This window comes from Ctenocephalides felis, unplaced genomic scaffold (genome assembly GCF_003426905.1).
Source record: "Ctenocephalides felis isolate EL2017-DRISC unplaced genomic scaffold, ASM342690v1 CF-g0.4_SCAFFOLD_03571, whole genome shotgun sequence".
Classification (NCBI taxonomy): Eukaryota; Metazoa; Arthropoda; class Insecta; order Siphonaptera; family Pulicidae; genus Ctenocephalides; species Ctenocephalides felis.
Window position 1 is genome coordinate 33645004 of NW_020539725.1, and position 25845 is coordinate 33670848.

Below are 25845 nucleotides of genomic sequence, written 5' to 3' on the forward strand. Positions count from 1 at the left end.
GTTTAGAAAGACAGATTTAGTAGTATTGCAGATCCTATGAAAAAACTTTAAAAAAAATTGCCATTTGGCCGTTAAAAATTATCATTTGATATATGCACATGAAATTGTCAGATATTTCATGGTGATTTTAATAATAAGTACAAATTTTGTTCACATTTCTATGAGTGCAGTACCAAGATTTATAATTTTCAACAGCGACTTGGCACTTATGTGCTTCGTCTATTATTATCTTCCATATTTCGCCTGTAAAACAGCTTCGCAAAATTGCTTTGAAAAAAAAATCAAAATCTTGGAAAAAAATTAAACTTTGGTACGGACAGTGTCAGCAATTTGCCTTAAGACACGATGCCATGCACCACTAGTTTAATATAACAATAAAATAAATCTACACACAATATAAAGCCTTAAAAGATTACATCTTTTAATGCAGTGTAATGAATATTTTTATTGCAAGTTAATATTATTAGGCTTATATCACTGAACCGTCGCCTTATAAGACAGTTGCGTAACAAAGCTTAGATCGAATATCCGAGTCAGTCTCAAGTCATGCAAGACGAAGCATCCGCCGCTGGATCCGATTAGCAATCTCTGCGGAAATCCAGCTAACGCAGCCGGAATGTCAAGATCTCATTTACAAATGGACTTACAGATATTAATAATATTCTGATCGTCTAAGCCGAGCATTCCGACGTTTCTATGGACGTGAACCATGTATAGGATTGGAACTAGTATGATTTAATGAAAGACATTTTATTTGAGCAGATAATAATATAAAATTAAATCGTGATGGATACTTTGCAGTATAATAATATATACTAAGTATTTCTTAATTTATATTTACATTTTTGCAAGAAACTAAAATTTTATTTAAAAACTAGCAAACCGGCGAACTCCGTTTCGCCACCAGATGGTTCGTGAGAAAGATGATGAATTTTTTTTTTGTTTATATTTGAAATGAAAATGAGTAGCTGTCAAACAATGTATCTACCGGCACCATTTACTCAAAATATTGGTTTGTAGTACATGCTAAGTATCAGAGATGACGCTGTATGTGAAAAAGATTTTTCCGCTTTTCTGTTGAAATTTTTCTTCAATTTTCTTTGCTATAAACCTCACGGAAGCCCGAGACCATTCCAACGAATGCAAAATCATCGAAATCGGTTCCTGCGTTCTGGAGTTATAACTTCAGGAAGGAAAACCCGACTTATTTTTATATAATAGATTATTGTTCAAATTATAGAATCGATTGAAAAAATGCGAAATAAAGGAATAGAGTTAGGAGTAGATACAGTAATCATTTAATCTAATCTATTAACGAGCCAAAAACATTAAATAAAACACTCAAAATATTGTTCATAACATATTAAAGCAAGATCAATGTTAATGTATTAGTTTTACGATTTGTTGGATTTATGTCCTGTTCACAATGTGATATTGTTTTATGTTTGTTTAGTTTCTGTCTCAATATTTGTTCGGACGTGTTTTCGTTTTATAATATTGGTTGTCACCTTCATGGCATTGAGCTTTACACGGAATGGTTCATACCCCTGGTAGAAGGGGTAGCGGAGTGTTTTGATAGTACTAATTGTTTACTTCAAAAAGTAAAGTCCGCTTAACAACATGTATTATAAATATATAAATATATTTTATTTCATTATAACTTAGTGACAAATCAGTCATTCTAATAAGAACTGCAACAAATACATAATATACAAACAGATCAGTGTTTAATACAGTCCACAGCTACAAGGGTTAAATTATAACCCAACAACCTGAATTATCGAAGGAGAGTTTTAAAAAATTACATGACTCGTAACATAATTACAATATCATTTATGGTTTTGTAATTTAAATAACCGTTTAGCAATATTAATGCTTGTGGATTGATTTTAATTTGTAACTTTTAGTAGATTAGTTAGTAGATTTTTTTAATATCACGACCATTTGCTGACGACCAAGTTTTCAGAATTAATTAAAGTTATCTCAAAATAATATAGCATTTCCTTCATTTAATTATATATATATATATATATATATATATATATATATTTAAAAGTTAATTATGAAATTGCAAATTACCTTTATAACAACCAAAAATATCTCGACACGCTTTTTTCATATTAATTTAATTCAAAATATCATTTTCATAACTGCATTAATTTCCGCAGAAAATCATAAGGCGCATAATTAGACCAGCACGAAACAGCGATTTTGTAATTATCTTCTCTCATATACAAAATCTACATTTGCGTGTTTTTCTCCAATGAACGAATGGTCTGATATACATTTGCCACTAGGATGTGGTTTGGAACAAATCAATCGTTTAATGAATGAATAAATTCGCAGTAAATTATTCGGGTTGGCCGGCATTCCCCTCTCAGATACAATGCTACGTGTATCATTAATTAAAAGCCTGTATCGAACCGCAGACAAGAAGACGCTACCAGCGTAGCCATCACAGGGATAATACAGTGGTTCCCATACTGACGGATAGATAATGTTCCCACACTACTCTCCATGATCATTTTTAAATTGCTACTCATAAATTAGAGCATCAAAACTCAAAATACTATGTGCTATAATATAACATAAAAGTTATACAAATATATGTATATAATGAACCACCACCTGATTAACCAATTGATTAAATTAGTAACATATGTATATTTACCATATTGTGCTAAAATACATGTATATAGTATATTACATATATATTATGGTGATCCTTAATATGGACATTTTCGAATTTTATTGCTCCCAGAGGCTTATATGCTTCTAAATTGATAAAAAAAATTCTCTAAAATTTTTGCTCTTAATATTAACATTTAGATAGTGTGCAATTCAATCAAAAGAAATAGCTTTGTGAGGAAATAGCCTAGAAACAATTTTGAAAATTTTAAAAATGTTTTTTAGGTATAACTTAGCGACAAATGAATTGAAAGTGACAGTTCATGTCATCTTTTATTGAAAATTCGACGCTCCGCAAAACAGGATTTCCATAATTTGTTTTGTAGAACGTCGAATTTTGAATAAAACTCATTCATTTGTTTGCTGCTTTATATCTAAAAAACATTTTTAAAATTTTTGAAATTTTTTTCATGCTATTTCCATACAAAACTTTGATTGAATTGCGCACTATCTAAAAGACAATAAGATACTAAGAGCTAAAACTTATAAAGGATTTTTTTTATCAATTTGGAGACCACCCTAATATAGATATATCCACCTCCATTATCTCAAAAACAAGTGAAGAATAGAATTTTTTCGATGGTTACTAACCAACCACCATCTTAATTCTTACGACTATATATCCTTATTCATAACCATAAAAGCATGCTTTCGTTGGTAGTTTCATTGCATTTGAGCTCTTTTAACTAGTGTTTCATACCTGATTATGATTTCAAGTATACGTTGTTTAATTGTTATATAAGATAAATTATTATTTCTTAGTTAGATTTAACAGTTTTTGGAATATTTGAAATATACAGTTTTGGGTGGGGTAATAAGAACCAACTAAACCTTTACACTAGCAAAAGTGTAAACAATAAAAAATAGTGAATAAAATAGGAAATTTGCATTTTGATGTAATTGAAATTCTTTTAAAATTGAAATTAAAACACTGGATCAGTTTGCTCCCTAGCTGTCCGTTTTAATCCTGCATATAGAGTAGAAAAAAAATCAAATTGAAAAGTATTTCTTGGAATAAATTAGATCTATAGATGTTTGTGTGATACGATTATATATTGTATTAAAAAAATTAATCTTTGTTTACTATTATTTATAATGATAAGGATGAAATGATGAATCAGCAAAATATATTTTCATTTTAAGCATATTATTAAAATATTTTCTATTATGAAAATATAAAAAATATTTTTCTAATTGAATATATATATCATATCTAGATAATAGTGTACAGTTGACCTCTACTTTGTGTTTAGAACTTTCTCGAAAGTCCTAGATTTATAATAAAATCGTTACGATTATACTGATTGGTGTCATAGTCTCCTATAATATTGTTTTTATTATTTTATTTCTAAAATTTTTATTCGTTCTGGGGTTACCAAAAAGAATTCCGCATCACCCCTTAGCAATGTAAGAATTATTCTTCGAGAAACTTGAATTGCACTCAAAAAATAACTATATTCAATCTCTAAAAATTAAACATATTAAGCCTATTTTCTATATATTTCAAATATTGGAATATGCTCATGTTCATGTTTAACCCTCCGTCGTCGGATATTTATTTACCTTCGAACGGTCGGAGTGGTCTGGCTGGACCAAACATTTTTTCGTCCTGATTTTTTCATTGATCGACAGCTAAAGAAATTTTAGGAAAAGTCCAGAAATTTTAAATCGATAGGATTACTAAAAGTTTTTTTTTTAATTGAAATGGAAAAAGTCTAGCCAGACCATTCCGACCGACAGAGGGTTAAAAAAAATATTTTGTTATAAGTCACCACTTCACCACTTAACAGTGTAATAATAATGTTTTTTTATCAAACATATATTTTCTTCAAAAATAGCGACATTAATAAATTTATGAATAACTTTACCTTTCTATAGAATATTTTCCGTTTGAGAATCGAAATGTAGGGGCGGACATAGGCGTTATGTGGGCACGAGAGAAAAAGTTTTTCGGGTGCGGTATGGAAGTTTTGGCCGGCGTTAATTTTATTCCCCTTGAGTAGATAAAATTTTCGGCGTGCGTCGAACTTCTTTTGCGCCCTCCCTCTTGTTGTTACATGTCAGCGAGTTGTTTGCTTGTTAAGTTTAAGGTTTTGCAAGATGCAGAATGAGTGTTTTGTAATTGTCTTGAAGAAAGTGCTTTAAAGAGCTCGATTTAATTTCAGGACATAATTGCTTGAGGACAGATTTTATTTTCTGTCCCCATTTAAATGTTGCAATACTGGACTTAAATTTTAGGCTAAATTAATTTTAATATTTGAAGGTAATATTCAACTAGAAAAACACAGATTTGAACAGACCGTTTTCGCGGAAATACGGATAGACTCACATAATGAATTTATACAACATGGCGTTTACATATTTGTTCGAGTTTATTTATTAAATATAAATGTACATAACTGCGTTTAAAAATGAACATTTACAAAATTAGATATCATGTCATTGTATTGACTTTTATTGTACATGTCTCCAAAACCAACTCCTTTTGCTACATATTCATATAAGTTCATTTCTTTATCAAACTCCGCGTTTCAAATACAAAGTGAAAGAGTAATTATATAACATTATAATTTCTTTCTAAATGTTATTTTGTTTTTAAAAAAATCTAATTAAAAATACTACAATAGTAGAAGTCCCGTTTATAATTATCTGAATTGTGATAATATCTTTCTGTGTCACTATACAAACACGACTATTTTTTTTTTGAAAAAGATTTATATTTCAAAATTTTTGAATAAGAATTTGATGTATAATTAAAGTAATACACTATGCAATAAAAACTTTTTCTGTAATATTAGTTATTATATTGACAGTGAATATTGTGTGAAATGAAGTCAGTTTGCATCACTAGCTTAATTTTATAGTTAGCATCAGCAAATCTGAATTTGTCCGTTATTGTCTATGTATTTAAGTTACGTAGTTATAAAATGTATTAAAACTCTCCTTCGATACTCAGGTTGTTGGGTTATAATTTAACCCTTGTAGCTGTGGACTGTATTAAACACTGATTTGTTTGTATATTATGTATTTGTTGCAGTTATAATTGAAGAAGATTTATTTATTGGTTATTTATTATACGTGTTGTTTCGCGGACTTTACTTTCAGAAGTGAACAACTAGTTCAATTAAAACACTCCGCTACCCCCTCTACCAGGGGTAGCAACCATTCCGTGTAAAGCTTAATGCCCTGAAGGTTGTCACCTTCATGGCCAATATAATAAAACAAAAAGAAGTCCGAACAGTCTAAGACACATTTGCTTATTTTATTTTATACTTTAATATTGAGTTTGCGTCAAGATAATTCAATTTTATATTACCTTTTTAGTAGGTATATAGAAATTGATTAAAGTTGTTTACTTTTCATTGTTGTAATAGAGTTGGTTTAAGAAACATATATAACATAAATATGACAAAATTTCATCATTGGCCTGTTTATCAATAATACGTATCAACGTCAATTATGAAACTTCAACTTATAAATGATAACAAATCTGTCCAAAAACTTTAAGAAAAAGAAAAATTTGCTGTCACAAATACCGTGCTTACGGTAACCACGAAATAATAAATTTATGAAGGTACGTCAGAATCTACGATGGCAAAAAAGTAACTTTATAACTTTGCTCTTAATGTGAAGTTTTTTCTTTAACAAAAAGTGACATAAAAAGTCTCCGCTTATAGTTTTTGTATCTACGCCAGTTTTCCGACATAACGCAAAAACAAGAGCGAACTATTACATTGCCGAGGTGTCATTTAGGGAATGCCCGTTCGTGCGAGAGCGACCTGCTCACTATTGATGTCAAGTTGAGGACTTTAAATAAACAACAGAAGAAGCCACCATTACCATACAGAGCATGAGGGAAAATGTTCGTTATAATGCAATCCATAGAATTTTGTAAAAATCGATTTTAGTCATGTACATTAAAATTTTACCACCAAATATTCATTCAATAATATTAAGTTTAATAAGCAACAGCTTAGTTGACTAAAATTACAAAACTAGAACTCATTTTACAAAATTCACATTTTTTAAAATAATCAAATGAAACATTATCTCATACTTTGAGTTTGATGAAATTAGTGTAAATTCACAAACATTTTAATAGAATAGAAATTGAATAGAATAAAAAGCAAATTCGTTATATAAGAACACTGTAAGATAAGTAAGACTTCATTAGGCATTAATGCTTATTTTTTTTAATGAAATTAATGATTGCTAATGAAATGTAAGTAAGTAAAAAATCACTAAAATAGGTAATGTTGAAACCAACAAAAATATGCTAATGTGTATTTTTGTTTTTTAATATATAATTTAGTATTTTAATTTTTATATGACAGCGTCCTGTTTTATAGCACAGCACATTGGTCATATATTAAATTTGTTCAAAAATTAATGTAAAATAAATCTAAAATAAATTTCAAGTTCGATAAATCATGTTTCATCCATATTCATAATAAGAAAAACTTGTATGGACAGTTTAAATGTATGTCATTAATTTATATTGATAATTATCTATTGTCAAAGCTGATTTTAATATTTAATAAAGTTGACTATCCCAAATATTCAAAATTAGGCTAATACAAATTTTATGGCATAAAGTTCTAATTGCCAGAATAACAAAGTGATTAGCAAATATAATAAATAGCTCAAATTGAAGAATTAATCTATATATGCAAATGTTTAAGTTAGACCAGTCTTAGAATATAATTTTTTACGCTTTTCTAGTATTGTATGGTGTATGGCATCGTGCCTTAAGGCAAATTGCTGGAACTGAAATTGAAATTGAAATTATTTAAGTATATTGCTTAAGTATATTAGAAATATAGTCAGAATTAAAAATAAAATCTGAATTATTTTCGATATACAAAAAAATTTTTTTTTGAAAAAAAAAATTGAAACATTTTTTTTTCCAAAATCAATTATTATGTTAAGACAAGCAGAAAGTTCTTTGAATCATTCAAATCGGACGCTTAGTTCTCTCAAAAACTGCCACTTTTTACATTCTTAGCTCCGTATCTTCGAAATGGCTGGGCCTGCCTTTGCCAAAACCTAATAAGCACTTCTCCCAATCATTACTAATTAAATGTTTTTTTAGATCATCCAAATCAGATACACCGTTCTCTCAAAAACTCGATTTCTATTTCCTGCACTCTTTGCTCCGTATCTCTGAAACGGCTGGACCTGCCTTTGCCACAAACTAATCAGCTCTTTTCCCTATCAATAGGAATCGAATGTTTTTTGAACCATTCAAATCGGTTGATCCGTGCGCCCGAAAACGTGATTGGAAATTTGTATCCATACACACACACACACATCCATTTTTTCTGAGGTATGCCAAAATGTTCAGAAACCTTCAAAACGAAATGTAAAAATTTTCAATTTCGATTTTCGGCCCATTACAATAACTTACCCTACGGGAAGTTAATAAAAAATCATACAAATAATTCATTAGAAATTGGGTACTATTTTTGATAATGATTAATAAATTTTTGAATGTAAAATTACAACTATGTACAAAATTTTATAATTCAATGCCAAAGTGTTTATTAAACGTCTATCGAAATATTCATTGAAATTGCACACTATTTAGATAATGCGTACAAAGTAAAATTTTAAATGCTAAATAACATTTTCAATAAGCTTTACGCATTCGATATTTTATCTGTAATAACCAATACTAATATTAAATTATAAAATTTTAGTTAAATATAGGTAAATATTGAAAAGAAACTTGCATTTTTACTTATCTTACTATTACTATACTTGTACGACATGCATCGACATCAACTGACGAAGCATCAAACAAGATATGTCATAAACCCAGAGGATTTTGTGCTGTAACATTTGTTTTACAGAGAAAACTACATTTTATTATTTTCCACCTAGAAATAAAACTTATATTACAAACATAAATATGTAAGTACGAATATCAACTTTAGAATCAGAATATTGGCTTAATTTACCTATCTTATCTTACACTACAAAAACTTTTTATAGTATGACCCAGCTTTCGAAGTGCAGTACGAGAACAACATGTAATAATTTTGTAGCAGCATGGTTGGAATAGCTGCGTTGAGTGCATTGCAAAGTACTCGAACTCAAACACGCCCCTTGATATAAAGAGTTGTGTGTCAATGATGCGAGACGCTAACGGGCTCAGGTGACGCCCTTTTCATATCGTAAAACTCTCCCGAAGAGAGAAAGCAAAAGCAAAACGTCCGGAACGCCCTGTTACAAGGCTACGCGGATGCTCCAAGGCGTAAAACCCAACATTTCAGGAAGAAACTAAACTAAAAACCAGGTCAAAAACACTAACTCGGGCTAATGATCTGAGCTACAACCGACAACCGAAAAAACTAGTGATGCCTCGTGTGACGCTTCGACAATACATTTAATTAGGACTTAATTTAGTGAAGTAGTAAAAAAATACAATCGAATTGAAATTAAGTGAGATTATACTGTAATTTTTTTATGTATAACAAAATTCATCATCTGTTATTAATAAATAAAGTAATTCATCTTTTTTTTTAATTAACCGAAGTCCATTTTTTCATTTTTTAATTATTTCTGAACAGCAATCAGAACTTAAGAGTTCTATAAGCTGTTGTGTTGATTTGACTTAACACTAGTCGGTTCTACAGATGACAACTCAATTGGTTGTCCCATCTCTTTGTGATGAATCATTATTACAACTTCTGTAATATAACGAATAGTTATTGATGCAGCAATGCCAGATTGAAGCTACTGTCACTTCCAATAAATATATATTGCTATCTATATTTCATTGTGAAAACCGTTGTCACTACTGCTTGATATCAGCTTGATGTTCTCCAGTCGTTCTACTCACTTGCCCACGAGCCTACATTTCTTCATAATCGAGATATTTGAGGATTTGCGATACGATTACACAATGCTGTTTTTGTTTATTTTATTTAAAAATACAAGTCTATTGAGTTTGAGATCGTAACTATATATATATATATATATATATATATATATATATATATATATATATATACCTATACCACTTCAAATTATCATTAACATAGTTTTTTTTTCTTCAAGTCGAATTATACCAAGGCAAAAGAAGTCATATGTTTATAAGGCATTACCAGGTATACAAGTGATAACATTTTTCCCAGTTGTATTTAATATTTGTTAAGTTTTCTTCTTATCACTTATATTTCCACAATGTAAACTGTTTCAATTAATACAAAAAATTAAAATTATTTTTAAAATTGACCGACAATGGAGTGCTTTATTATCATATTCATATAATGAGTATCAAAGATGGATCTCGATATCAAAATATTGTAAATTTATGTGAATTCACATATTTGAGCATCAGCTACCAGAAAACATTGATATAACTATACTTTGTAAATTTAATTACTTTTGTACAATTTTGGTATTAAATTATAATTATTAGAAATACGTTGTATCAAGTCAAAATTCAATGATGTTTATTAAAATTATCTTTTTCAATTAAAGTGCTTTTTATTTAATGAAAAAATCCGTTTAATTTCTTAATCCTCAAAAATTAAATAAAATATGTTAGTATATAATATAATACAATAAGTTGAAATTTTTTTTATTTTTTGTACGTGATAAATAATAAAAATAAATTTTATGAACCAGTGACTCAACAACTGGATTCTACAATTAAACAAAAATATTTTAATATGCATAGATAAACAAGTATGATTATAAACATGTATGTAAAATTTTGGGTTTGGGGAAGCGTGATACATTAATTGCGAGCGGTTAAATAATATAAAATAAAATACGACAATAGTATTTTGTCGTGTTCATTAAACGTAAAAAGCTGAAAAACGCTTTGATTTTTTCACGCAATTATATTAACAGATTTTATAATTCAGAATATCATTTCATTTTCATTTATAATTAAATAACGAGGTATGTAAACAAACTTTTTATCATAATTAAACATAATGATTACAATTGAGCTCAACGAATAATGCGAACACAAAGACTAAACGTTGTAAAATTTCACTCGGCTTAATTAAGGATAATTGCCGCAATATTTTTCCAAGCGGCTGGCAGCCAGGGAATATATTGAATCCGTTCGAATTTTTTATACAGAGTCGGAGAATCCGAAAACTCGCATTTGACGTGCTTTGTTCTATAGAGAATCGTTACGAAGTGCGTTGTAGATAATTGACTTAAGCTTAATTGTCCAATTTAGGACCGCACATATGCGGGCGCGACGACTATTACTCTGCTAGTCATACAGAAAATTCTATGGGGCCTGTACTTATAAAACTGAAGATATTATTTTTAAATTTAGTATTAGTAAATATATTGTAATTAATTCGATAGAAAAATTAAAATTGACAAATTAATTGCATTTTACATACCAAAATAAAAATAATAATGCACATTAAAAGTATCAATAACTTTTTAGAGTTTTTCAGAATAAAATATAACTAGCTGTAAGTGGAATTCTGTCTTGAGGCTATTATGACATCGTGCCTTAAGGCAAATTGCTGGAACTTCCCGTACCGTAACGAAATGTTCGAGGAATACTGAATGTTTTCAAATAGATTATTATAAATATTGTAACATTGTCTAATATTTATAAGAATTATATAAACTGAATTGCAGAGTTGAAATTATTTGTAAAGTATATTAGACCTATAGTCAGAATTAAAAATAAAATCTGAAATATTTTCGATATACAAAAAAATAAAAAAAAAAAAAATGGATCAAAATTTTTTTTTCCAAAATCAATTATTTTGTTAAGACGAGCAGAAAGTTCTTTGAATCATTTAAATCGGACGCTTAGTTCTCTCAAAAACTGCCATTTTTTACATATTTAGCTCCGTATCTTCAAAATGGCTGGGCCTGCCTTTGCCAAAAACTAATAAACACTTCTCCCTGTTTTGAATGATCTAATGTTTTTTAGATCATTCAAATCGGGTACTCCGTTCTCTCAAAAATTCGATTTCTATTTTCTGCACTCTTTGCTCCGTATCTCCGAAACGGCTGGACCTGCCTTTGCCAAAAACTAATCAGCTCTTTTCCCTATGAATAGGAATCGAATGCTTTTTGAACCATTCAAATCGGTTGATCCGTCCGCCCGAAAACGTGACTGGAAATTTGTATATGGAGGTGTGGTCCATATTAAATACCAAAATGATAGACAATGATAAATTTCATAAAATATTATTTATATTTCGTTTATTTTATATATGATTAATATCCACGACACTATGTGTTGCCATACTGATCATTAATAAAACGTTATTGGTATTTTCTTATTTATAATAGAAAAGAAAGGTTTTGAAAATTATACATTTTGGCAAGTTCGACTAGGGAGAAACAAAAACCAAATACGATCTGACACTTGAATTTCCTTTTGTTTTTCTCAGTGCTGTCACTATATGGGCCAATCTGTCCAGTAACATGTGATGCGTGTTGACAAGCCGCGATGCGTGTTGGCAACCCGCTACATCACTCCGCCCTAATGAAAAAGATTGTTTCGCATCTCTGACTGCCATTCTTGAACTTCCTTGTAAATTTCTTTTGGTTGAGATTGTGTGATAAATTTTATTTGTTTGTGGCCGTGGCCGTTTTGAATGCCGTGTTGGCTTGTTGAGTTTGTTGATTGCTTACGTGGCCCTTCGCTGGTGAGTTAGCGGTTGAGTAGATGTGGCCCTTCGCTGGTGAGTTAGCGGCTGAGTATATTTGACACTTCGCTGGTGAGTTAGCGGTTGAGTGTATGTGGCCCTTCGCTGGTGAGTTAGCCGTTGATTGTATGTGGCCCTTCGCTGGTGAGTTAGCGGTTGATTGTATGTGGCCCTTCGCTGGTGAGTTAGCGGTTGATTGTATGTGGCCCTTCGCTGGTGAGTTAGCGGTTGAGTGTATGTGGCCCTTCGCTGGTGAGTTAGCGGTTGATTATATATGGCGGTTGCCAAATTGGTTTGATGTTCCCTGTCTGTTGCCATGGTGCTTATAATCGACTTATTTACCAGGATAATAAGTGATTTATTGAGCACGTGTTGTTGTTTATCTTGAAGTGCTCTCTCGTGGTCGGAGTCTCAATTGTATGCTTAGAATGCGAGTTATGGCAGTTGTGAGCCATTTATAATAATTATTTATATTTTTAAAAATTCTTTTCTTGATTATTCTTGAGACTTCAATTTATTTTGTTACTTCTAAAAATGACTTGATCTTCTTACCTTCTTGCGAAATGTGTGTTACTTGTTCACTCTCGGGGTCACCAAAATATGGACGTAGTGGTGCTCCGTAATTAATACCAAAATGCAGTAATAATAAATTTCATAAAATATTATTTATATTTCGTTTATTTTATATATGATTAATATCCACGACACTATGTGTTGTCATACTGATCATTAATAACACGTTATTGGTATTTTCTTATTTATAATGGAAAAGAAAGGTTTCAAGAATTATACATTTTAGGCAAATTCGACTAGGGAGAAACAAAAACCAAATACGATCTGACACTTGAATTTCCTTTTGTTTTTCTCAGTGCTGTCACTATATGGGCCAATCTGTCCAGTAACATGTGATGCGTGTTGACAAGCCGCGATGCGTGTTGGCAACCCGCTACATGTATCCATACATACATACACACACACACACACATCCATTTTTTCTGAGGTATGCCAAAACGTTCAGAAACCTTCAAACGTCGAGAAATGTAAAAATTTTCAATTCCGATTTTCGGCCCATTACAATAACTTACCCTACGGGAAGTTAATAATAATGTCACAAAAAATTAATAAAAATTTGTCAACTATTTAAATATTTCAATCGATCAATTAATATTTTTCATAAGTTTTGTGAAGTGGGTCGTAGTCGTGAACGTTTTTAATCCGCATAAATATATAAAATAAAAAACGAAAAAAAAATTTTTTTTTTCAAAACTAATTCATTGTGGTAATTTTTGTTGATTTAACGTAATTTATTAAATCATTAGGATAATTAAAAAAAAACTCTTCGGTACCGAATAAACTACAAACAAAATCTTAAAAGCACATTTTATATTAATTATTAAAAAAATACTCAGACAAAAACATTACAAAAATTGTTTGACTACTCACACATTTATTATTTATACACTTTATAACATTTTCGTCGCATTCTGAGGACTATTATTTCATCACTGCACGCTGCCAGTAATTTGACAGTGACATTACTGACTCACTTATTATAACTTTATTGATTTCCCGTTGAAATCATAACACGAACTGTTCAGAAATTGACTTTAAGTCGGATTATATCTATAAATTATTGCAAACTCGGAAAGAAATTCAAAACATTGATGAATCATACGACTCAATTGGCTTCTTAAATCCTCTATTTTCAACGCTAGATGTCAGAGAAAGATCCCTGATAAAGTAGGAGTCCCGGCTGAGGTCTTTTCCCTATCAGAATTCAGAATTCACTCTACTGTTAGTCCTGTACACTACGTTGCTGCATATTCTTTTAAATATTATGTTAAAGTAATACCTTTTGAGTTTTTTGCTTTATTATTATTAATTTAAAATTCCAGTATATTTAAATAGTAAATTTTCTAATTAATGCCTAGTTTAATTATCACACCTGTCACGTTTGTCGGCAGCGCTAAATCAAATGATTAAATCATTTGCATATTTAACGCTCAACATAAATTAAGTTATATACACAAATTTGCAGAATTTTGTATGCTTTACGAGTTCTGCACAGTGCCATTGTAAATTTTGTATTTTATAATTACTCAATCGCATTATATTCGCGGATTACATATACCGAAAACAACAGTTCTCGATAATTCAATGATGGATGGGAATTGTTTCACATAATTTATACAAGCAAATTGCATGTGATATATAAACGCATGTAAATTATATTGACCTCAATATGTTTGATATTTGTTTAACAATGCACAGAATTGATCACATGATAGAAATAATTTGCTGATTTTTAGTTGTTATGCTAATTAAAGGAATTATTTGCAGTTAATCAAATAATGTAATTATGTAATTGAATCATTTGATATTTGCTCTCATGCAATATATATTAATAAAGACCTACTTTATACTTCAAAAGTTGAATTATGTAAACACATCATTTACAGAATGTATTTGAATCACATATTATTTGTGGCATATTGCTGTGTAACTAACAAAAATTCTGTTCATCTGGGCAAAGTTCAGAAGTCTGATCGAAATTGATGTCCAATTTGATTAGCATTTATTATTTAATTAAAATTTGAAGCTGGAATATTTGAACTTAATATATCACATTCCCAAGGCAAATAGCATTTTTTTATATCAAAACTCTTACTTTGTGGTGAAGATTCTCATAACCTGTCATCGGAAAGAACATTCCATATTTGCATTTAACTGGATATAAATATACGATATGTAACAAAATAATTGAATTTGCTATTTAAATAAAATATAAAAGTGTTTAGTGTGGCGGTCCACAGATTCAATAGAATGATGTAACGCGAAGGCATTTTAGCTATCGGCTATAAATCTTATGTATTTGAGAGGGCGTTCTGTTTCTAAATATAAATGATAGATTTTCGAATGTTTTCGATTTGTATTCCTGTGACACCGTTTATCCTGATAAAAACCGTTTTGTGTTCGTTTTTCTTATTTATTCCGTTCGGAGATATAGGTAGGTACGACATCTTGTGATACATAACGCCCAACACAAATTTATGAAAAATGTATGAGAATATTTGTGTCGGTTTTCTGCGACAATATATATTATTGTGCATAATTTATTTATGAACATCTGTGCTTTTCTTGCAAAATGTGTCGACGCCGTAATAAATTTCTTTTCAGAAAAGATAAAAAATGGTAATGCTATAATTTTATTACTTGGATTTCGCAGATGGTAACAAAATTGTATGTTGAAACACAAATGTACGAAATTTACAATAGATAAATTTAAAATTAAATTTGACAATATTTTTTCTATATATACAAAAAATACATTGTTCTAATTAATTCATTGTTCTAATAAATGTAAAAATCAGATACATACGAGTGATTGATTAATTAATACATAATTAATTTGTAAGTTAATACCAAAAATTGCGATTAAAATTATCACAATAACTTGATATTTGTGATTTATGATTGTCAATCAGCGGTGTTGTGCTATTTTTTTTTACCGGAACACTAAAATTAAAGAACCGGTTCTCATGTTTGTTCCGGACTCCGGTTCACGGTTAGAAAAAGCAAGCCGGTTTGTTTCGGTTCATTGTTTATTCTTTTTAATATAATTTTATGGAGGACGCTAGAATTCTATTGGAAAATAAATAAACAATTTTGGAAAACAATATTGTTTTTTATCAGAACATAATTTACCCTTGTATTTTTTTTAAAAAAACTAGCACGTATTTATACTTCTTGATATTGGCAAAATTCAACTTAATTATCCGGAGTGAACAAGATACAATTGTACTAGAAATTTAAATTATATATATATATATATATATATATATGTGTGTGTGTGTGTGTGTGGCAAGCATAGCTCACTGGTGGTCATAAAAGTGTTTCCATTTACACGACAGGGATCTTCTGTCATTAACTTAGAATATAAGAAAAAACTATGTATAGTTAATTTGAAATCAAATAAAAATTGTGTTGTTGAGTAGAATTCGAATAAAATTTAAGAAAAATAGGAATAACAGAGTTCGAATAGCCGAATTGTATTAAGAGTAAGAAGAGAATTATTGGAACTGAGCTGAAATTAAAAGAAGAATGTAGAAAAAAATGAAATGAAGCTAGAAGTTAAAATAGAATTAGAAATTTAAAAAAGAGCAAAAATTTAAGAAATTAAGAAGAAGAAAGAGAATATAGAACATAATACATATTTAGATTGAAAATGATATAAAAATTAGAATGTAAATAAATAAAAGTGTTGTAGGTGGCTAAATGCTCAGAGTAAGCAAGGCCAAATATATATACATATATATATATATATATATATATATATATATATATTGCATAACTGCAATAAAAAAACATAATATCTTTTCCTATCGAAAAGTTAAATAGAGTGCTTTTGCTGACTGTAAAGTTATTGTTTCCAATAAAAGTTACTAATATAAAATAGCACGAAAGTCCGCTGCGAAAAATCGTCATTCTTATTCTGTCCTAAGCCAACAAGATTCCGTTCCAAGTTCGATTTTGCATAAAAGTGCCATGGACACAAAACAGCAGCATCGGTAATGCGGATTCAATCAAGCGAGAATGCGCATATTCTCTATGGTCGAAAGTTCAAAAGAGGAAAAGCTCTAAAACTTCGGTCGCGGACCAAGATTGGCTATTGTCATTTTATTTTTATTCCGCTTTGGGAATTCACAGAAGATTACATTTTAGTGCGTTTAACGCCCGCTTCGTACATAACACGATCGCAACTATTGCCAAGATATGTCAAAACACAAACGTCTCTAAGATAAACGACAAAATGGAATATTACAACGAGTTGAACGACCAAATGGATTTTGATTTATGTGGAAAATTTAGAGCAATACGTATAATAAAACAAACTTATACCATAGGGACCAATAACTCTTTCAGATATCAATAAATAAATAGAATTTGTTATTTTAACTATAAAAATAATATGGTTTAATAAACCGTATATCGGTATATCTGATGATGAATTTTAATTTGAAAAGTAAAATGTATATTTATTGTAAATAATTAAATCAATTTCGGCCATAAACTTATTTTTTAATTTTCACATAATATAATTTACACGTATGGTATCAGTTTTCGCGTTACGCCTTTTCCTTTTCCTACGCCTGGTAAGGGCTCAGGTTGGACAGAATCGCCTTGGCATTGTACATACTGTTTTAAAATTGCTTAGACAAACACACACACACACACACACACACATATATATATATATATATATATATATATAATTCTTAACCTTATAGAACAAAGTTTATTTTAATGCATACATCTGCTCATAAAAGTGAACCCTTTAGCTCGCCTGACAAGTACTTGTGCAGGTTGAAATCGCCTAGCAGTTTGATTTTTGCACTTCTTAATAAATAGGAACAAGTAATTTTTGGATTATTTTGACATTGTTTGCATTGCTAAATGATAATGTGCAGAAAAAAATTGCAAGGAGATGATTTTGGTACACCGTCATTCAAAAGGTTCAGTAGCTCTCCGCCTATAAAAGTTATAGTTAGCACAGTAATTGATTAAATAAATTTAAAAATAAAATCGAGTATTAAATATAAATGGATAGAACAGAATGAATAAACTTTTTTGTACTAATTACTAAACACAATGTTTCCAACGATACACAACTTATACATAAGTACATACCTATACACAATGCTTCCGATATAAATATATGTAAAATTCCTGAATTGAATCTGTACTAAGTTGTTAACCGAGTTGTAGATACTTTTGCAAAGTGCTTTGAGGGCATTTCAGAAGTAAGTGTAAATACCAACATCGGAATACGAATCGTTTTAAAATCCAATGCTCGCATTTCAAAACGCATCTCGAAAGTTCCTTCTATAAGATCCGCATTGAGAAATATTTCAAAATTCCTAGGATATTTTTGAAAGTTTTCAACTTCCGAACTATTCCAAAACAAAATTATTGAGAAGAAATCTCATAGAATCCAAAGTTATGCAGTTTCGTTTGTGTTTGGTCCAGCCATAGCACAAAACTTGTTTATATTATTATACGATAGTACGAGGGAGCACCAGGAACGCTTGCTTATCATATCTGCATAGATGCTTTCAAGTCTTTTATAATGAAAACATAATGTAAATGTGAGAGAATCCAACAGATGTTCCTTCTATAAAGTTAAAGCTTATTTGCGGTTTAATATTTACGATATTTGTAAAACATGCAGTATCTTCTAAAGTATTTCAAGTATTTTTAAAACACAATCAAATATTGAAATTATTAAACAAAGGCACTTGTTGATTTACCTCTATGCTTGCGCCAAATTCATAATTTGAAGTCAAGAGCAAAATATCTAGACAGAAAGACCAGCATATAACACGCCAAAAAATTCGAAGTCAATCTGAATAGTTTGAGACCAAAATGAAAAAAAATCAAATCAAATCAAGTATCGAATAAAAGCCATATGTCACAACCGTACCCAACGTACATTTTTGAAAACAAATCATCGTTATGTCTGAGCTAAATTATCTACGCAAAAACTAATTGCTGTTAATTAACTAACTAATTTTCAACTTACAGCAAAATAATAAACAAAGTGATCTAATTGTATACAAGAAAAAGTTAAAGAACATCGAATGCGATAATGGGAAAATGTTCGAACAAATATATTATGTCTTTCGCCCTTTAGACCCTATGTCAAAATCAGTATAGTATAGCTGTTATGGCAATTGTCACTTTCGTACCATGGTACACTCGTACCCTTCCCTACCTACCGAAGTCATCTTTCATATAATACGTAAGTGTTTTTATTGTCCTTTACTATGAGTATTCCTGAATAATAAAATTAGATGAAAAACAACTGCAGAAATATATTGTAGAATAGAATATTTAAAAAAGTACCATATAATATTATATATGATGGAATCAATTTTTTCGTCGAATAAATATTAATTTTACCTTCGAAGGGCAAAAAACTACCATTTTGAAATCTATAGTGAAATGCAAAACATTTGAAGGATATGGTTTTACGTGATCTTGTTGGTATATGAATTTTTCGAATCCGTATTTTTGGGTCGCCGCGGCTTTTTCCGCGCCTCGTACGTCGTATATTTTGTATCGTTTGCCATTGATACCGAAGTCAAAGTGACAAACGTTCACTACGTGAGGTAAGTAAGGAGACTCAACAAGCTACGTGTATAACATGAAACTACAGAATTTAGAAAAGGGTTTACCAAAACAATCTTAAATCCATTCCATTTCATAAGAATGGCCCACATGCATAAAGTGTTCATGCTTCGTCTCAGTTGAGCAGTCATAATACTGGACAATCAATGCTCTGATCTTAGACATGTCCAAGTTGATAGTTCACTTTTTTTTCTTTCTCCCGTATATGTCCACAATCTTAATTTTTAATTTTAAATTAGTAGATAAAAAATATAATTATTATAATGCTACCATAGTTAATAAAAACATTTTCACTCTATTTGTTTACTCATTTTTGATGCTCTTGCACCTACCACTACTTTGTCATTATTCTCATCTTATTCCTCAGAGAAACAACTACAATAGAATAAAATCGTTATTCATTCAGTCAGTATTTTGCATAAACATAAAGTTAAATCTTCATATAATTATGTTTATAAATAAACTACGTATGAGTTTCATTTTTAAATATTTTATATAACCCTTACCATGACTAATAAAACACGTTCGACGCCACTATTTCATCTTGTATTTTAAATTCCGGGCGCGAGGAAAACAATACTACTGTCGTTTGCCGAACTAACTCTTCTTTTAGGTGATCAATTTTGTCTTGCAAAGTAGCGTACATTTACGTCGAACTACATTTATTGTGCCATTAATTCCCACGGAGTGAATACTAATATTTATTATTTTTTACCAATAAGTATATATTATCGAGATATTAATTTGTTATCGAGATAGGAACTGCAAAACAGGTTCCGACTAAATTTCAGTAAAAATTATACTTATAAGAGCCTATTAGTTCCAATTTTGTGAGAACTTGTGATCCGATGTTGCCCAGATCTGTAAAAATAATTGACTCATTTGATTGCTTATTTAAGTTAATATGAAAAAATTGTGCGAGGTATGATGATGTGCCAGCTTTAAATTACACGTTCTACTTTTTCTTGGAAAAAAATATTTCTTATTAAAATAAGTTAAATAGACTAGTACTCAGCTAGATTTTTTGAAAACAATTGAATTTTCCGTCATGTAAATTATATTTTTTATACTTTAAATTCTAATTTTGTACTTTTGTGATTTTCTATAAATTTTTAGTCTTTCTAAATTTCAAAATGGAGAAATGGGCAGATCAGGAGTATATTTTGCCTTGGGTAAGAATTCGTCCACAATATAATAAACTGATACTTTTATAAAAAAACAATTAATCAATATACTTAATATTATAACAGTTTCAAAACTGATTCATGTACGGCGGGAGGGTACATTAAATAATGTAAATACTTGTACTGTGAATTGGTCAAATATTTTGATATTACATATCAAGACATTCAAATAGACATAAATAAAATACTGAATAAGATTTTTTTTTCTATCTTACAATTTTATCCATTAACTTTTAATCTCAGCTTTTATTTCACTACTTGTCTTTAGTAAAAATAATATTTATATTATAACATTGTTAAAACAATAATTTTGTTCAAAAATTTATAATTTAATGATATTCGATATCCGTGGAGATTCATTATAAGTAAAAAAGTCATTAAACGCATAAGCCAGTAAACGCATAATTTTTAAATATATACTTTTGTCATTTTAATTTATTAGCCTTATGTACATAATTCATTCATATTGAGTTATCTGGTAGTATATTATATATCTGATAGTTCTCATTATTTTGTAACAATAATAATAATTTATTACATTTTTAGGACGTTGCAGTAGATGCTATTAGAAAGTCTCAAATAAAATCTACAAATGCCCAATCTCATATTGAGCATATGAGTAATATGAAATATGACTGCGATCTTAAAAATAGTAGAATTACTCAAATCATGTGCACTATTGGTAATTTATTTTCGTGGGATATTTTTTATGTATTTTTATTTTCATTTTAGATAATTTTAATTGCTAATTATAAATCTAATAAGGTCCCAACTCTGAAATGCCGCAACAAATTGAAACCATGTTAGAGCTTGGAATGACAATAGCTAGGATTAATATGGTGCACGGCGATTTAGAGCACCACAGACAAGTAAGAATCTAAAATAGGTTTAAATTAAATAAATTTATATTAAAAATTTTCTAACACTGAGATTTGTAAATTTTATTAACGAAAATCAAATTTTAGTTCACCAATAATAAAATACACCTAAGTCTGTTTTTACACGGTCTTTTTGTACACGGTTTTGATATAACACGGTTTAAAAATTGAATATTTTTAATTTTTTTACACGATTTTATTCCATTTAGCACGATTTGAAATTTTATGTACTTAAATTTTTTTGTCAAATTTAATTTTTGCGAAGAATGTTCATATCACAAAAAAGTATTTATGAAAGAAAAAAATCTGAAACCATCGATAGTATCGATAGTTTGCGAACACTAGCTTAAAGATTTAAGTAAATTCTCCTTTAGTGCGTACAAACAATTTTTACTGGTCAAAGCAAATGTGAATAGCACTAATTTAGGGGAATTATTATTAAAATAAACATGAATTCTTGTTCTTGAAAATTCTTGTTTTTCACTAATTTTAATAGGTGTTAGAGACTAGGACAAATCACCCATTTTTGTATAAGATTAATGTCTTTTTTACACGTTTTTTTTTTACACGGCTTCTTCTGGAACCAATCTCCGTGTAAAAACAGACTTAGGTGTAATATATTCATTTATTCATTTATTAGATTGGATCTAATTTTAAATCTTCAATTTTATCGAAATCATATAACATACTCTCGATTTGAAATTGTTCGTTCAAATTACTGTATCATGTTAAAATTATTTATAATTATTTTACATCCAGACGTTTAGTCAAAAAGCTTGCTTTCAAAAGAGAATAATCAAATTCTCTTAATTAAGAATAATTCAAATAAGAATAAGAATAGACGCAGACAATTGGAGAAAAAAATATTGTGTTATATCAATAATGAACTCTTTCAATGCGAATCTATCTAAGCCAATACATCAGCATGTTAATATTATAACTTCCTGATAGAATCATATTGTAACTTATATTCTTCCTATATTTTTTAGGAATTAAATTCACTAAGGATGTCTAACAACAATTACAGTACGCGGCAAGGGATGCTCATGACTCTGGGAATCGCAATAGAACCACGTGGCTCGGAAGTCAGAACGGGTCAACTTGCAAATGTAAACGTCTTATTAAAAATAAGAATTAGATATTTAATTCATTTATAATACTATAAATCTATTGATAAATCTAACCTCGCGCAGATCTTAGGTATTCATTGATTTGCTTAAACTTATTAACGACTGAAATTCTTTATTAGTTGTTGCCTCGTTTTGTAACTTTGGCATCGAAACTACTAAACTGAAATATTGTTAATAGTTTTAAATCTGGTTTTTGGTTATCATTTCTTCTCCATGCCCATCGATTAATACTTTTTGGTCTGAGCACAATTATATTTATATATAAAACTTAACTAGATTTAAGCTGAATTATGTGTCATTCTTATACATATTAGTAACTCATCAACTAGTATGTATAAGTTTATAAAAATCCATACGTTTTGACAGAAGTTCTAGCCTCCATTCATAACTAACCGAAAAGTTTCATTCTTATAATTAAAATTTGTTCATATATATGTATATACTGTAACTCCTTCTAGGATAGCAATTCTATTTTAGATTTGTTATTAAATAATATACAGTCCTGATTTTTTTTGTTTTTAGCACATGAACGCAGTTCCAATTGAGGAGGGTAGCTCGGTGCGCATTACCTGCGACCCTGCATTTTATGCCAGTTGCGGCAGTGACTTGATTTATTTAAGTTGTGAACATTTGCGAGAAACAGTTAAACCTGGCAATCGAATCGTGATTGATAATGGCGAAATTATTCTACGAGTTTTGGATATAGGTAATAAATTCGAGTAGTCAAGTACTAAATTTTGACCAGGTTACAAACCGGCTAATTAATACAGAAGTCACTCGATTTGTACGAATAATTTGATATTTGAAACATACTTTATTTGTGGTCCAATAGTTTAGTCAAATTGTTCTAAAATGGACTTTGTTAGAAAAAATATAATTTTATAATAATATAATTCCACACCGCAAATTATTTTAAAATTGCTGTATTTTCAGTCTCTGAAATTTTGAATAACTCTTCAAACTACACATATTTTCATCAAAACAAATATAGACAAGAATCTGCATTCAATATATAACTCAAAGATGATACTGATTGTGTAAATAATTTGAAGCTGTTATAGTAATCCCGATATGTTAAGCAATAAATTTTATTTAATTTGAATAATAATAGAAATATTTTAGAAACTATTTTAATTTCACATTGAGTAATTTTCAATTTTTAGTAGAGTAAGTTATTTCAGCCTTAATCGGTAGCTAATAGGTATCAATTAACATATTTTAAATAATTATCAAATGCTCTGCTAATGAATTTATTTGTATTTATCGATAGGCCCTACTGATATGACATGCAAAGTTCTATCCGGTGGTAATTTAGGAAACGATCGCAAGGTCACTTTGCCAGAAGTTCCAATTGAAACAACTACATTGTCCAACCAAACAAAGCTTGATCTACTCTTTGCGGTCAAATATGAAGTATGTTCTCTTGAGAATGAATTTTCTTACTAATAAGTTATTGAATTAGCTGAAATTATTTTCATATAAAAATGATTCTCATGCTTGACTATTTTTGTTTATTTTACGATTTTTAGGTGGATTTCGTAATAGTAAAGCGCGTAAGATTTGCAGATCAGATAAAACAGTATAGAGCTGAGCTGGGAGAAGAAGGTCAGTACATCCAAATGATTGCCAAGATCGAAACACTTCAAGGGTTAGAAAATTTAGAAGAAATTCTGGAAGAAGCTGATGCTATAATGTTCTCCAAGCACGACATGGCTACAGAGATGCCAGTAGAAAATGTGTGCCTGGCGCAAAAATACGTTCTTGGGCGTTGCATACTGGTACACAATAAATTCATAGATGATACTTATAAACACGAATTGCATATATTTTTTTTTACGTTCAGATCTCATTCATACTTAACACTAAACATACTAACATTTTGAACTTTTGCATTGAAAATGCACGTATAATTTCATTGCGTTTGCACATTTGACTTCATGACTTTTTTTAAGTAATTAAAGAAGAGTTATAAACAATTTTTTTTCTTGTTTTGTTTTGTTTATTCTGAATAATCCTTCTTGTATACCGATATCTACCACAATGGGAGAGAATTTTTTGATTTATGAGATTGTCGAGTCATATTTGTAGTCAGTAAGTTGCACATTCTTCTAAACACTGTTGCGCAAAGTAGTTCAACGAAAATAGCTCAGAATAATTTCAAGAAAATATCAAATTTTAGATTGAAAATAGCTTTTTATTGTTAGAAAAAGTGGCAGAAATTGAAAGTCTTGGTAAGTACCTTTTATTATTTACCCAGAAAAATGTCGAAGCAAACAAGACATTACAAGTTCTTAGAAGATATAAATAATATTGGCAAAGAGTTTTCAGAAATTAGTGAAGATGAATTTTCTGAAAATGAAGATATATTGGTTGAAAATAAAAATGAGTCTGATTCAACAGATACTGACGATGAAGAACAAAATGATAAACGTTTACCTGAAACTATTTCATATTACAATAAAACCAAATTTGGTGTAGACATTACCGATCAAATGGCGAGGAAATTTACTAAAAAAAATCCAAGTCTTGCAGATGGCCTCTCCAAGTTTTTTTCAATATCCTTGATTTAGCTGGCATAAATGACTGGATTTTGTACAAGCAAACGACAGGAGAAAATATCTCGCGAAAAGATTTTTTACTCAAGCTATCAGAAGAACTTGGCGCCGATTTTCGAGAAGTCCGTGAACAACCAAAACAAGAAACAAATACGAAAGTATCGTTGCCTAAGTCTACTACAGACTGTATATGCTGTCAAATAAGATACTGTAAAGAAAACAAAACCAACAAAATTTGCTCTAAGTAAATGTAAAAAATATGTTTGCGGAAAATGTACAATGGACACAATTATATGTAAAAAATGCGATTAACTATGAATTTTTTTTAAATTTCTGCTTTTGTAATAGAAATGCTCAACATACTTTTTTGCTTAATTAATTTAATTTTTATTTTTATTTTCTTCCTAACATCCATATTTCATACATTCAAGCATGAAATATAGAGTCGGGTCATTTGACCCGCTATGGTAGAATTAGGTATATATTAAGTCTTGGTATGACTATAGTGTTAAAACAACATACCTGACTAATGTACGTACTCCATTTATCAGGCCTCCAAGCCTTGTGTCTGCGAG

At 29.6% G+C, this 25845-nt stretch overlaps 1 protein-coding gene across 1 annotated transcript in view; it reads left to right on the forward strand.

Moving 5' to 3' along the window:
- Positions 1–25845, forward strand: part of LOC113385934 (pyruvate kinase-like) — a 30349-nt gene that overhangs the window by 4004 nt on the left and 500 nt on the right. Inside the window, exons 5-11 of the mRNA XM_026623755.1 lie at positions 20640–20695; positions 21254–21389; positions 21473–21576; positions 22575–22694; positions 23238–23421; positions 23986–24128; positions 24245–24493. Of these exons, the coding sequence (XP_026479540.1) occupies positions 20640–20695; positions 21254–21389; positions 21473–21576; positions 22575–22694; positions 23238–23421; positions 23986–24128; positions 24245–24493 (992 nt within the window). The remainder of the gene's footprint in view (positions 1–20639; positions 20696–21253; positions 21390–21472; positions 21577–22574; positions 22695–23237; positions 23422–23985; positions 24129–24244; positions 24494–25845) is intronic.